The 15,413-nt window shown below is 45.5% G+C and overlaps 1 protein-coding gene across 2 annotated transcripts in view; it reads right to left on the bottom strand.

Annotated features, from left to right (window-relative positions):
- The window catches only part of EEIG1 (estrogen-induced osteoclastogenesis regulator 1), a 74,807-nt gene extending 59,639 nt beyond the window's left edge, over positions 1–15,168 (bottom strand). Inside the window, exons 1-3 of one of the 2 annotated variants that reach the window (XM_077305388.1) lie at positions 15,040–15,054; positions 14,627–14,724; positions 8,263–8,960 (exon numbers count right to left, since the gene is read on the bottom strand). In XM_077305388.1, the coding sequence (XP_077161503.1) occupies positions 8,263–8,408 (146 nt within the window). In that variant the 5' untranslated portion in view covers positions 8,409–8,960; positions 14,627–14,724; positions 15,040–15,054. Of the gene's footprint in view, positions 1–8,262; positions 8,961–14,626; positions 14,725–15,039 lie in introns of both variants that reach the window. The other variant, XM_077305387.1, reaches the window with a different exon arrangement.
- Positions 15,169–15,413: the final 245 nt, after the last annotated feature.

The raw sequence follows: 15,413 nt of genomic DNA, 5'->3' as shown, positions 1-15,413 counted from the left end.
TCCCTGACACACCCTCCCAAGACCAAAGAATCAGACCAACCCAAAGCTGTGTCAATGTTTCTGTTTAAATATTGTTCTGGTTGACATGTTGTTATGATTGTTATATCTGTTATATTTGTTTCATTGTTCTATGTAATTACCCCCATGCTGTTATATGTAAACCGCCCAGAGCCATATGGAAGGGCAATATAAAAATCTAAATAATAAATGCTCTAAGGATTCAGTTCCAAAGTTTTTATGAGTTAAACCTCAGAGGGTTAAGAGATGCTGTTTGACTAATGAACACACATGAACATTAAGATGTGCCATGTAGCATATAGCCCGCCATTTCAGATTTTGGTGAGGCTCCTTTTGATAAAATTAATTCAAAAGAAATTCCATCTAAACACCCAGAAGAAGTTCCTGACAATTAGAGCGGTTTCTCAGTGGAACAGGCTTTCTTGGGAGGTGGTGGGTTCTCCATCTTTAGAGATTTTTAAACAGAGACTGGATAGCCATCTGATGGAGAGGCTGATTCTGTGAAGGCTCAAGGGGGTGGCAGGTTACAGTGGATGAGCGAGAGGGTTGTGAGCATCCTGCGTAGTGCAGGGGGGTTTGACTAGATTTATTTGGATTTTTATATTGCCCTTCCATACCGCTCTGGATGACCCCGGAGGTCCCTTCCAACTCTATGATTCTATGAATTGCAGAGTAAATAAATACACTTGCAGTCTTGGGCTGTATCAACAGAGGCATCACAAGATGTCTTAATCCCACTGTATACTGCCTTGGTCAGACCCCACTTGGAGTACTGTGTGCAGTTCTGGAGGCCTCATTTCAAAAAGGATATGGATAAAATTGAGAGGGTTCAGAGGAGAGTGACGAAAATGATCCAAGGCCTGGGGACCAAGCCCTATGAAGATAGGTGGAGGGACTTGGGAATGTTCAGCCTGGAGAAGTGGTTGAGATGGGACAGGGTTGCTGCCTTCAAGCATTTGAAAGGTTGTCACTCAAAAGATGACAGGGAAAGGTTTCTGCTGGCAGCAGAGGATAGGATTCATAGCAATGGATTTAAAATATGCAGAGAACAATATCAGCTAGATATTGGGGGGGGGGGAATTCAGTCAAGAGTAGTTCAAGCAATAAAATCAACTGCCTAAGGAGGTGGTCAGCTCCCACTCACTGGCAGTCTTCAAACAGAAGCCGGACAGATACTTATCCTGGATGCTTTAGACAGATCCTGCACTGAGTAGGGGGTTGGACTAGATAGCCTGTATGGTCCTCTTCAACTCTACAATTCTATGAAAGCAAACAAGAATCTCTGTGGACATTAAAACAAAGGAAATAGGGATAGTTGGAGCTTATGGGTACTGAATGAGTTACAATCCCTTCTGAGCCTCTTATACTGGATTCTCACTGCAGTTCTTGACACGGAAGACGTGTTCCATCTATTATTTCACGTGTTTTTTTCCCCCAAGTAGTTCTGAAGTTAACTGATTCCGTTCTTATACCAAATGACATGGTTAGTTATTGGGACTTTTCTAATCTGTCTACATCTGCCAGTTGCAAAGTGACCACCAGCCTGCCTAAGAATCATGAAAGTGGAACTAGGTCTTCCACCCTTCCCCCAAATGGTGTTTCAAAATTCTCAGGGGAGAAAAATATGATGGAGCTCTAAAAAGCTCTTGAAGACTGTACATCAGGGGTGGTCAAACTGTGGCCCTCCAGATGTCCATGGACTACAATTCCCAGGAGCCGCTGCCAGCGAATGCTGGCAGGGGCTCCTGGGAATTGTAGTCCATGGACATCTGGAGGGCCGCAGTTTGATTATCCCTGATGTACATGCTCCACTAGGCACAGAACACAGAGAGAAGCCAACAGTCATTTAAAAGATTTAAGAACTCTGTGTTTGGGGAGGGAGAGATGTATGCTGAAATCCCTGACAGAAATCAGTGGTGGGGTTCTACTGTTTTCTTTCCTGCAATTCCTTGCAGATGCCCAGTTTATTGTATTTTTAACAGCGCAATCAAGTCTTTTCTGTCCAGTTTCAATTATATAGATTCTGAAATCTTTTATGCCTCCTCTGATAGCTCTATGCAACTAAATAGCTCGTACATTTTCAGAAACAGAAACAAGTAACTCGTTATTATCAGCCATTGCTGATTTCTTTCAGAATATCAAAAGGGAAGGGGGAAGAGGGGAAAAACAGGGCAAACCTACTACTTTGGGATTTGCTATATGCCACTCTCAGACCCAGACATGGGTTTTATCCAAAGCTGAGATTGATTGATCACCAAAATATTTGACATTTTGAAAGAAGATTAAATATACACCATTAAAATGCCACTGTCAGGGCTCCCACCACACCTAAAAGCTGGGAATTGTGGTTTGGTGGGGATGTTAAGAATTCTACAAGATTTACTGTCAGGCCACTACAACTACTAAACGAATACAATCTACCCCAGAGATTCCCAACCCAGAGTCTGTGGACCCCTTGGGTCTGCGGGTGCTCTGAAGTAGTGTGGTGCTGGGAGGGGTCTGGGCTGTGTTCTCAGCTCCTACACTTCTTTTCAGCCTACATGAGGCAGAGCTGCCATAGTAGTAGTAAAGGTCGGGAAAAGGAGCGAAAGGAGGTCTAAGGGTCCAGGTAGTGATGTCACTTCCAGCAAAAGGCTCAGGGTTAAGCCATAGATTTCCCCTCCCCACTTTAGCGCTCACAACAAACCTGGGAACAAATAGCCCAAGGTGAATCCAGGGGTAGTCAAACTGCGGCCCTCCAGATGTCCATGGACTACAATTCCCAGGAGCCCTTACCAGCATTCGCCAGCGAATGCTGGCAAGGGCTCCTGGGAATTGTAGTCCATGGACATCTGGAGGGCCGCATTTTGACTACCCCTGGTGTAGGCATTTGAACACAGGTTTCTCCATCCTAGTCCCACAATGACCTGTGCTGCACACATTCAGCCTGTAGCTGCAGTCAACAGGGTGTGATCATACCTACCTGGATTAAAGTAAAACTTCAGAGTCCTAAGCAGACTTTACAAGCATAATCTGCATCATCATCAGAATTTTATTTTTATATCCTCGCCCTTTCCTAGCCAGCTCAAGGCGGGTAACATCAGAGTTTTAAAACATTACATTACAAATAAATTACAGATGTGCAATAAAAATTAATAGTTAAGAATTATATTAAAAGGCACTTCCTTAGTGCAGTTCATCTTATTGAGCAGGGGGGTTATTATTATTATTATTAATTTCCCACCTCTCCCTGTAGGCTTGAGGTGGGTCACAATAGTTTCAATCCCATTAAAATCCCCATTAAAAGACATTAAAAATACCAACATGACAGCAAAAAAGAAAAGAATCCCATCTCTCTCCCTCCCCCACTATCAATACAAAGAAGATGGAGGGGAGTGACGTAACTTCCAACTCCCGGCTCCCAGGGGGGGGGGACGATGTCTCTGATTTGCTGACCCCAGCCTCAACCATAGACCTGATGGAAGAGCTCCGTTTTACAGGCCCTGCGGAAAGCTGACAAATCCCACAGTGTTTGTGTGGATTATTGTTTAATAGTTATTTATTTTATTTCTATATCAACCTCCCTTTCAGCTCAGGGCTATATAGGACAACTTCCTGGTGGATAGTGGCCATGGAAACTAGGGTTGCCCCCCCCCATGGTTGACCTGCTCTTGTGCTTAGACAGCAGATTGAAACCAAGAAATTACATATGTGGTCCTTTCTCCATAATTTTCTCAAGGCTAAGCTGCAGCTAAAGGAAGAGGGCAGTTAGGAAAGATGGCAGCCCTATGTGAACCTTCACAGAAACATAGAATCATAGAGTTGGAAGGGACCTCCTTGGTCATATAGTCCAACCCCCTGCACTGTGCAGGACACTCACAACCCTATCGCTCATTCACTGTAACCTGCCACCCCCTTGAACCTTCACAGAATCAGCCTCTCCGTCAGATGGTTCTCCAGCCTCTGTCTAAAAATTCCCAAAGATGGAGAACCCACCACCTCCCAAGGAAGCCTGTTCCACTGAGAAACCACTCTAACTGTCAGGAACTTCTTCCAGGTGTTTATACAGAATTTCTTTTGAATTAATTTCATCCCATTGGTTCTGGTTTGTCCCTCCAGGGCAAGAGAGAACAACTTTGCTCCATCCTCTACATCACGGGTAGTCAAACTGCGGCCCTCCAGATGTCCATGGACTACAATTCCCAGGAACCCCTGCCAGCATTCGCTGGCAGGGGCTCCTGGGAATTGTAGTCCATGGACATCTGGAGGGCCGCAGTTTGACTACCCCTGCTCTACATGGTAGCCTTTTAAATATTTGAAGATGGTTATCAGATCCCCTCTCAAGAATGAAAGACTCCTCACTGGTAGATGGAAGGGTTAACATGTCATCAGCTATAAGGAGTTGGGCATCAGGACAGAGCTAGAGGGGCATGCTACGGGATATCATGCACTGGTGGTATGCGACAACAAAACTGGCTGGAGAGAGTCAAAGGAACTTGCACATGAGAAAGAAGAGCAAGAAAGGCATAAAAAAAACCTTCCCATCATCTTCCCAACCCTAATCCTAGCTCTTTGTGTGTCCAAAATGAACCAATGAGGAGGACAAGGAAGAACTGGGGGGCATTTTCATAGCAACTATCTTGAGGTGACATTTACAGCTTTTAAAGAGGCTGGAACAGGAGAGAGTCCAGCTGACAAAATACCACAGAACTCAGTAAAAAGGGAACACATATCCATATGCCTTCAGCTGCAGCAGGCTGCCTCAGGGAGGATGGGTGGATGATTAGGCTGCAAACCCTACTGCCAGGTTTCCACTGTGCTGGATTATGAGCAACCAAGACTGTGAAGAGAAGGAATAAAATGCATACAGTTGGCCTAAATTAGAGGCAATTTCTCTGCTAGAACACGTCTGCAATCTGCAACTATAACATGCAGAGAGGGCTCCTGAACTTCAGCCAGAATTTTTTTTAAAGCAGCCACACAAGGTTAGCAGCCATGACCAGTGCAGGCAAGCACCAGTGTTCTCATATCCAAGGTCAACAAGGATGAGACCCAAGTGCCTCTTCCAAGCCAGTCTAAGTACTGAAGGGATTAATTCCTTCCTCTTCCCAAGCTTCCACAAAGTTCAAATTCCTCAGACAGACTGCTTTCACCTGAAGCAGTGGAGCAAATTAAATGGGAGGAGGAAAAGAGGTGAACTCCCAACCCTATTGCCACAGCTGCGGCACCACTGCATTAAGGCTTCTCTAGTCTCAGGGGTGGCCAAACTGTGGCTCTCTAAGTGTCCATGGACTACCATTTCTATGAGCTCCTGGCAGCACATGCTGGCAGGGGTTCATGGGAATTGTAGTCCAAAGACACCTGGAGAGTCACAGTTTGGCCACCCCAAGGAGGATTTTATTTATTTATTTATTTGGATTTTTTTTTTACCGCCCTTTCATACAGCTCTGGGTGGTTTATACAGAACGTTGTAAAAATAGTTACATAGAACATTACAACAATCTGTCAGATAACAATTGTAACATAGCATGCAAACCCGAACAGTATTTCAACAGAACAACAACACTGACATATCCCTGGGGAGGTCAGATTATTCAATCATGCAAGGGGTGTCTGCGGGGAGGGGGGGGGGGACGGGACACCAGCAGATGTTTTGAGTCAGTCGGCCTCAAGCAAATGCCTGGTGGAAGAGCTCCCTTGTGCAGGCCCTGAAAGAAATCTGTACTGTTTTATGTGAACTGCCATGAGCTTTCGGGGAGTGTGGTATAGAAATATATAATAAATAAATAGAATATTGAGGAATGTATGAGCAAAAGAAGATCTCCATTCCAAAAAAATACAGCTACTAAGCAAGTTATGCCACTCCCTCACCCAATCAGATTCTGTTCTTCATTCAGGTCTACATACATATTTCTGTGCTAATACAAGAAGAACCTCCAAAAAGCATATGGATCAGCTCAGCTTACAGGCCAGTCCTGGGTTGCTTTGGAATTCATGCCTGCGTGATGCACACACAGTCAACAAAAACAGCAAAATGTGATTAGCAGTTGTTGGGAGATGGGACAGTCTCTTCCTTTAAAGCAGGGGTAGTTAACCTGTGGTCCGCCAGATGTCCATGGACTACAATTCCCATGAGCCCCTGCCAGCTTACGCTGGCAGGGGCTCATGGGAATTGTAGCCCATGGACATCTGGAGGACCACAGGTTGACTACTCCTGCTTTAAAGCAAAGAGGAGCAAAAAACCCACTGTAATTATAACGTCAAAAATAACTTTCCAGAAGCAACCCTGATGTGCTAAAGTTTGTCTTTCTTCTGCAACCTTTAGCCTGTTTTTAAAAACAACCGCAGGACAAAGAGCACAGCACCACCTAGACAGAATGCTATACTTCCCAAGACCCACAGGAGCTGAAATTCTATTATAAGCCATTCTTTAACTTATCTAAGTGGCAATTAATAGAATAAGAAAGTGAGCAAAATCAAAGGATCACTGTGAGACACTCAGTGTATGAGGATTGGAAAACCGGATACCTTCCTCATTAGAAATTATTCTCACTGTTATAATAAAGAGACATATGTACTCTAGCGACTAACATAAGGCACATAGATGTATCTGATATATGTGCAAACACAAGCTAGGGGCCTACAAGTAACTGCAGAAGAGAAGAATTATTTGGAAACCCTCTAGCCACCTTCAAAGTGTCTGAGAGAGAGCCAGCTTGATGTAGTGGTTAGGAGCGCAGACTTCTAATCTGGTGAGTCAGGTTTGATTCCCTGCTCCCCCACATGCAGCCAGCTGGGTGACCTTAGGTTTGCCACAGCACTGATAAAGCTGTTCTGACCCAGCAGTAATATCAGGGCCCTCTCAGCCTCACAGGGTGTGTTGTGGGAAGAGGAAAAGAAAGGCAATTGTTAAACTGCTTTGAGACTCCTTCGGGTAGAGAAAAGCAGCATATAAGAACCAACTCTTCGTCCTCCAGGACCCCAAAAATCTGACTAGTCTGATTTCCCCTCTCCTTGAAATGACTCCATGTTTTCTAGAGCAATGTTAGTTTACCTCAAGCCATGTGGGTGGGATGAAGATTTTTCTCTTGGCTAATTGAATGTCTTACTTTCTTTGGCTGGCCTAGTTTTTCAGCTTTCATGATTGGCACACAGAAATTTTAACACCAAACAGGTACAAGCAAAAGGCATGGGAGAAAGGACCAAGAGAGCACATTGAAAAGTGTCCAAGCTCCATAGAAAACCTCCAAACTGGTCTTAATAAAGGATAGGAAGCTGTTTCAGAGACTGACACACACCAATTCCTCTGACTTCACCCATGCATCATCAGTCAGAAGTGATCCACTCTTGATCAGATCTTGTGTTCATTATAGAATTGTTGTGTGGATCTCTGGGCCTTACAGTCTCACTCTGGAGTCACCTTAATTTATATACCTAAATGGAGCATGCATTTATAAACATTTTGCATGCACATCTGGATTAAGACGCAAGAGTGGGAAAGGTTATTGCTAAGAGATTCCAGAACACAAGAAGCATAAATGATTCAGAGTCAGACATGCATTGACACTCCTAGCTCTACCAAGCTGCCATCTGTATGAGGATTCAACAGCAGTGAACTGTTCCGCTCTCCCTCAACCCTTTGTCCATATTTCCATGTGTGGCACGTCTGCTAATTAATACTTCACACATGTAAAAACAGTTGGTCTTTGCTCATGAGGGCTTATACCCGAATATCTGCCAGGTTTTAAGGTGCCACGAGATTCTGCCCTGCTTTTGTGCAATACAGCAGATTAGCTACTCAGCTGGAGCTTGTCATACTAGATGGACAATTGTGGCATAAGAAAAAAGGTGCCCTAGATCAGGGGTAGTCAACCTGTGGTCCTCCAGATGGCCATGGACTACCATTCCCATGAGCCCCTGCCAGCATTTGCTGGCAGGGGCTCATGGGAATTGTAGTCCATGGATATCTGGAGGACCACAGGTTGACTACCCCTGCCCTAGATCACTTAAGGGTTATTTCTACTTAGGATAGGATATGATGGTAATTCAAGTATACACTTTCCATGGAAGAGAACCAATCCATCTCCCAGGTGAAATCTGAGGGCTACACACAGTGGGGTCTCTCCTCCCATGGGTTTACATCAGAAAGGGAGAAGGGAAGCCATGTGTAATCACAGAAGAAAACAAAGAGTTCTAACTTGCTCAGTGTGACACGTACCAGGTAAAAAAACAACAGAGAACAGCACTACCCAAGTAATTTCTTACCTTGAAGAGAGAGTTGCAAAATCTCCTCCATCCAGCAATCTAATTTTGCAGAACAGAACACCATTCACAAAAGGGACAGCAGTCAGTTCCTCCAGAGTGAAACTGGTTTGAAATTTGAACTTCTTTTTCTTCATCAAAAAAGCCATGGGCAGACTTGAACAAGACCCAGTTTTTTAAAAAACCCAATTTTTGTTCAAGAAAACCAAAAGAAGCAGCAGCAGCTATGAACACAGACAGAAACAATAACGATGTTTCCAAACGTGAAATGAAACCAGAAAGCCTACAGTCGATCAATTAAAAAAAATAAGAAGAGAGGATGAATCCTAGTTCAGTTGGAATAGCAGCCTAGCTTTAAATGGAAAAATCTTCTCTCTTTGGTGGTCAGATCTGGCTATAGTATCATTCCTGATGCAGATTTCAGGCAAGGAGGAGGACAAATTGAGCCTCTGGTTCATCTCCAAGGGAGGGGTAAAGGAGAGAGGGGGAATTTAACTCCAGACCAGCAGGAGCTGCTTTGATTAGAGGTGGAAGGGATCCATTTCTTGCAGGGCCCCTCTCGAAAGCATTGCTGTTTTCTCTCTGAGCTGGTGTACGGCACAGTCAACGCTTCAGTTTCAGTCTCCTCCCCTTGTGCAACGCTTCAAATGCATTAAAGCCTCTGCCGCTTTTGCTGTGGCTCTTGCAGGTTTCTTGTCAGCCTGGAGGGAGGGGGAAAAGCAAGGTGGTTAGCCACAGCATCAAGCGCCTCCCTCCCTCCGTCCCCATCCCCGCCCCATTAGAGACAAATATGCAAGTCTTATCTCATTCTGATCTAAGAATCAAGGCAGGTTATCTTCCTCACACCCCAGATGTCATTCTTTTCCTGTACATAGCAACCACAACTCTCTGGAAATATTCACAGTGAACAACCCTGAAAAATATTTGTATTTGAGTTCTAGTACACGTCAACGGATATCACAAAAACGAGCGCTCATGTTCTCTCTCCCACACCCTCCAGCACACATCAACAGGTGGGTTTGTAAGATTAGCCACCCCAGAACAAAAGTAGGGAGAAAGCAAGCAGAGGAATTTGTTCGAGGTTTTGCAAGCAGTGATCCGACCAGTCTTCTGCCAACTAAATCTGCCTTTGCACTGGTGTTCTTAAAACCTCTGGATTTGATTGAGCTGTTCACTTTCAGTGATTTACAGCAGTGGTCCCTAACCCCTGGTCTTCGGACCGGTGCCGGGCCGCGAAGGCCTCGGTACTGGGCCGGCAGCAGCCACGCCTGCTCCCCCCCCCCGCAGTGAGAAGCTCGCCAGGACGCAAGTGAAACGGCCACTTCGGCTTCACTCGTGGCCTGGCTAGCTTCTCGCTGTGGGGGTGGAGAAGAGTCAGGCGCAGCTGCCGACATGCCAGCGGACACAAACGTGGCAGCTCTGCGCATGTGCGTTTGCGTGGAGCTGCCACGTGTGCGCCGGTGGGGCACAAATGCACATGCATGGCAGCTCTGCGCATTTGCGCCCTGCCAGTGGGTGCAAATGTGCATGCATGACAGCTCCGCGCATGCGCATTTGCACAACGCTGCCGCACGTGTGCAGGGCACGGGCTGCTGGCTCTCTCCCACTCCCGGAAGCAGTCCTCAACCTGGAAACGGTTGGGGACCGCTGATTTACAGCACACAACCAAGTTTAGCAAAGCCAATCCTGATTGGAAATTACTGACTATAAAGTAAGTATAAGGAATAAACAAATGGCATGGACTTCACAGACTTGATCTCTCAAGATTCTGGTAGTTCAATGTTTTCTCCCACACTATTTCTGAAGTTGACCACTTCAGTCATGTCTTAGTTTTTTTAAATATACGGTTCTGTTCAGCTCTATTTCAAATAAATATTTGCCCAGGATCTTAGACCTCCCTTCCAGTCCATATTTGCACACCAAGCAACCTCCCCCTTCCAGCTGCTGGAGGACTGCTCCATTAAGTGGTTTACTACCACAAATTGCTTCTCAAATCCCCCTCCCCCCTGATGATTTTCCCACACATGCTCCCCTCATGCAACAAGCTACAGGTAAAGGAAGTGACTCAGGCTTTCTCTACCAGGCTTTGTGAAACTCTGGGGTATCTTGACAGCCTTGGAAGGGTTTCCCAAATCAATGTGAGTTAATTAATTTTAAATATATTTTTTAAATGTGTTAAACATTTATCATGATATGACCTAGCACTGGCCATTTTGGAAAGGTGGGTCATATTATCTGAAAAGTGTTTAACAGGTTTTAAAAATGTATTAAAATTAATTAAGTCCCATCAATTTGGGAAACCCTTCCTGGGCTGTCAAGATACCTCAGTTTCCTAAAACCCTAGTAGAGAGAGCCTGTGTTAGGCTGACTCACGCGATTCACTTCTTTTATATGTTGTTAAAGCCTGTAGCTTGTTGCATGAGGGGTGCATGGGTGGGAAAATGATCAGGGGGGAGGAGAATTTGAGAAGGGATTTGTCGTAGTAAACCACTGAATCAAGAAACTCATGAAACCCTGGTTGAGAAAGACTGATATCTGGTCATGTCCACCACACCCAATGGCCACTGATGGGCCTGGAGGGGGTGGGGAGGGGCCCTGGGTGGGCGTGTCCACAGCTATGTTACCCATCCATATTCTGCATGATCGCTCCACTTCTGGTTTCTCAAAGCCTGAAGAATGTTTCAGGGGTTTCTCAATGGTAAAGAAGTTGAGAAAGGCTGGCCTGACATTTCAGAAATTACTTTACCCATATTTCCTTCTCCAAACACATCTCTCTTTTCATCATTATCATCATTATCATCATCATGAAATAATAAAATGTTTCTCACACAGTCATTTTATTTGGCTTCCTATCCAGCCATCTCACCCTGACAAGGTTTCCAAGCACTAAGCTGTCTCTTCTGGCCGTAATTCAAACTGTTCCTACTGCCATGTTTTTGCAGCTGACTTCCACCCTCACCTGGATGCCTCCTTTGCCCTCCATCTCAATAGTAAATGGGTTTCAGCCCAACTCTCTTTTTTGACCTCTTAGTAAACCAAGGGTTCCTAAAATGGCAGTCATGGAATCACCGGGGCTTGCCAACACCTTTCCTGATGCCCACCAAGTAGGCAGGGTGAGATGAAGGTTTTGCCCTGTGGGGTTTCTGTCTGGCCCCAGCAGACCTGATGGGCCATGCAGATTTTTCAAGAAAGTTCCTTCAGCACACATCTTTACTGCATGAGTGAAGGTCAACTGCATTTATGCAGGAAAACATTTTTAAACAGTCTGTTCATTTTAAATCCTGTTAAAGAGAGCTTCCGCCTGAAATGCCAAAGAGTTGCTACAAGAGTTACGCATGAATTAACTCCCTGACATTTTGTGGTTGACTCAGCCTCTTGTGGCAGCCATTTTGTGGCTGATGTAGCCTCTTGTGGCAGAATCCCAAAGGTGCCCACAGCTCAGAAAGCTTGGGGACCCCTGTATTAACCCAACTGCAAAATCACCAGCTTTCTGACCCTTTGAACTTCCTATGCAACAAACATAATCCTAGTTTAAACTTGCACAGAGCTAACACCTTCAGGTTAATTTCCAGTGGAATTGTCCCTTTGGTCTCTCTTCCCCGTTCTCTCCACAAGCCAAAGAATTATCATATGGCATCATATGGTTGAATTTGGATGTTGTGTCACAGTTTACTAATTTACCATAATTAGCTTTTGCCTTATATTTCCACTGTTATGATGGTTGTTCATCAGTCTGAGGAAGAGTGCATGCACTCGACAACTCATGCCTTGAATAAATCTTTTGTTGGTCTTAAAAAGATGCTATTGGAGTCTAATTTTGTCAAGCCAAAACAGTGTGTATTCCCAACTGAAGGTTCAAGTGCTTAGGACCCAGGACTCTAGCAATTTTCATAAATTCCCATGCAGCAGGAGCGACCTTCTTCAAACACTGTGGGGGCTTCAGACCTTGAGAGCCAGTTTGGTGTAGTGGTTAGGAGTGCAGACTTCTAATCTGGCAAGCCGGGTTTGATTCCCTGCTCCCCCATGTGCAGCCAGCTGGGTGACTTTGGCCTCGCCACAGCACTGATAAATGATAAAGCTGTTTTGACGAGTAGTAATATTGGTGCTTTCTCAGCCTCACCCACCTCACAGGGTGTCTGTTGTGGGGAGAGGAAAGGAAAGGAGATTGTAAGCCGCTTTGAGACTCCTTCTGGTAGAGAGAAGCAGCATATAAGAACAAACTTTTCTTCTACTTCTTGACATAATAAGGAATAGCTTGTTGGGAGGGCACAAAATTGATACCTCACCAAGGAGCTAATTTGGTGTACTGGTTAAGAGTGACGGCTTCTAATCCAGAGAGCTGGGCTTGATTTCCTGCTCCTCCCCCATGTGTAGCCTGCTGGGTCACCTTTGGCTAGTCATAGTCCTGTTAGAGCTGTTTCCACAGAGCAGTTCTGTCAGAGCTCTCTCAGCCGCACCCCACCCCTCACTGGGTGTCTGTTGTGGGGAAGAGGAAGGGAAAGTGATTGTAAGCCGCTTTGAGGTAGTGAAAAGCAGGGTATAAAACCCAACTCTTCTTCAGTTTAGTGGTGGATGGGAGGGGCATGCGTTCAGTTTGCATTGAGCCTAAGAATGGAGGTTTATGGAAAAGCTGATAAAGCCAAACCACAAAAAGTTCTTGAGCCAAGCTTTACCACCCACATTTGCCTCATAATCCTTTCAGTGCAAGCTGTGCTGTTTGTACAAAAGGAGGGAAAAGGTAAAGTTCATAGATTAGAGTTAAGACAGATTACCCTTCTCTTTTAACTACAGGTCTCCCATTCCTTGATTGCGTTGGTGGACCACAAGTCCGTGACCCCTATGAAATGATCGTTCGACCCCCAAAGGGGTCCCTACCCTCAGATTGAGAACCACTGATCTAATGCATACTGACTTGCTGGGATTCTAGATAAGACCAAGGTACACCTTGGCTCAAATCAGTATTGTACTAGCCTTTAATATTGAGGATTGCTAGTGATTTACTAACACATCAGTGGACCACATCAAAAGATAACAGACCATGACTGAAGCCTGTCCATTTTTTTTTTTTTTTAGTTCTTAGCCAAGGGATCCAGGAGCCAAATCACATACCACAGGTAAGCTAAAACAGCCAACAAACACACTTCTGTTTCATAAACTTAATACACCCCATTGGAGTAGGAGGTGGATTCTTGTTAAAAACAAGATCATACAAGACTGCAGTCAGACCACTCTTACTTCAGTCCTTTACCTGGAAGGAGGTGGCTTAGTCTACGATAACAAACACCCCTGTGCAATGTGCTGAGTTCCCTGTAATAGCTAGAATGTCAGACTAGGGTCTGAGAGAACCATGTCTGAATCCTGGCTTTGCCACAAAAGCTTGCCGGGTGCCCTTGTCCAGTCACCCACTCCCAGCCCAGCCAACTTCACAGGGCTTTTATCAAGCTAAAACGGAGGCAGGGACAATTTAGGTTGGAGAGAAAGGCAGGAGAGAAATGAAGTTAATTATAAATGCAGAATAGAAACAGGTTTTGAGGCCAAATACTTAGCCTACTATGGACAAGAAAAGAGGAAGAGTTAAGATACTTAAAAGGCTGATAGATTGTTTAAAGCCACAATAAATCTGAAGGCATTAAAGGGAGCATGTAATCAAAGTAAGCCCCTTTTAACCCCCACCCACCCCTTATGTCCACATATGGAGAAACATCTTTCATGCTTTCAAGAAAAAACTTACTAACATTCAGGTGACTGGACTGAAAAATTCCAGCATAATCTTTATATTAGTCCATTACAGGCAATCCAAGAGGGGGTCTCGCAGCAGCTTAAATATTTTGGTTAAGTGTACTGTCTCAAAACCACCTGAAAGCCTACCTTGCCACCTGCGTGAAGCATGACCTTATTACCACCTCTTAACTACTGTTGCAAGCGTGCCAGTCTCCAATACAATTGCACATAGCACGAAAATGTCACAGGCCGGGCCTGGTACATTCCAGTGACTCCACTGTTTACTGATCCCCCCCCCCGCAAGTGGGTTATATAAAAAATTTTTTAATCTGGCCAAAGGAGAGGACACGAGTTGCGATGAACTAAGCTGCTCCAGCACTTTTTGCACTGACGGGTTTACTCAGAAGTAAGCCTCACTTTGCTCAATGGGGCCAATTTGCCTCGAAGGGCTGCATAGGACTGTAGCTGGAGCCAGTTTTGGATTCTTTAAAGTCCATCAAGTTTATTGTAACTAGCCCCTGGTCATCATCCAAACTAATACCAAGAAAAGGATGTGGACGAATAAATACAGATCGCAGCACAGTTCCGGCATTATGTTCAAAGTATACTATCAGAGCCATGAACTACTAAACAGTTGAATCTTTACCTAATTTTTTTTTCAAAAACGTAGACGAACAAAGAAACTCTTATGTCTTTAAAGGGGGCACAAGTTCCCCTCCTCCCGCAAGTTGGGCTGGATTGCACCTGGGAGAAAGAAACAGAGAATCGCCCCAAGGAACCAAATCTCCCCCTCCCGTCAAACTCAGCCCCCCAAAGAAACCCTTCTCTCCTCGACTGAACCCAACAAGCCCCTCCAGGAACCAGCTCCGTCCTCCCCCCCCCCACCAGCCCCTCACACAAAATACTCCCCCCCCCATCCACACACCCCCTTTTGAGGCCTCGAGTCCCCGGCTTGAGAGCAGCATTACTTCAGAGCAAGCGGCTTTCTCGGCCACGGTTCCCCCTTTTTTTGCTTTTTTTTTTGGGGGGGGGGTCCCATCTCCAGCCCGATTCTCTTACCTCCCTCCTCGCTCCCTTCCACCTTTCCTGCTCGCTGGCCCGGCCAGCCTTGCGCTAAATGCGTCCGCTACGCTAACAGCGTAAAAGTGGGCGGGAGAGAGAAAGACTGGCTGCAATGTAGGTGGTGAAGTCCTCTTTGTGGATTGGACAGAGAGAACGGGGGGAGGGGGGGAAGGTCGGGATTTCTATTGGGTGCCAGGAGCCACGACGGGAAATGGCCGTGCGGGGATTGGTCAAAGAGCCTTCAGTCACGCCGAGAAGGACCCGCCTTCTTTCTCTCCCACGTCTCTCTTCTGTTCGCTTTTACCTTGGGGCTATTTTTGGGGGGGAGGGGAGAGAGGGGGGGAAAGGAGGGAAAGAAAGCAGCTATATTA

This window comes from Paroedura picta, chromosome 12, assembly GCF_049243985.1.
Source record: "Paroedura picta isolate Pp20150507F chromosome 12, Ppicta_v3.0, whole genome shotgun sequence".
NCBI lineage: Eukaryota > Metazoa > Chordata > Lepidosauria > Squamata > Gekkonidae > Paroedura > Paroedura picta.
Note: the sequence above shows the minus strand (reverse complement) of the source record. Positions and strands in the feature narration are given on the sequence as shown.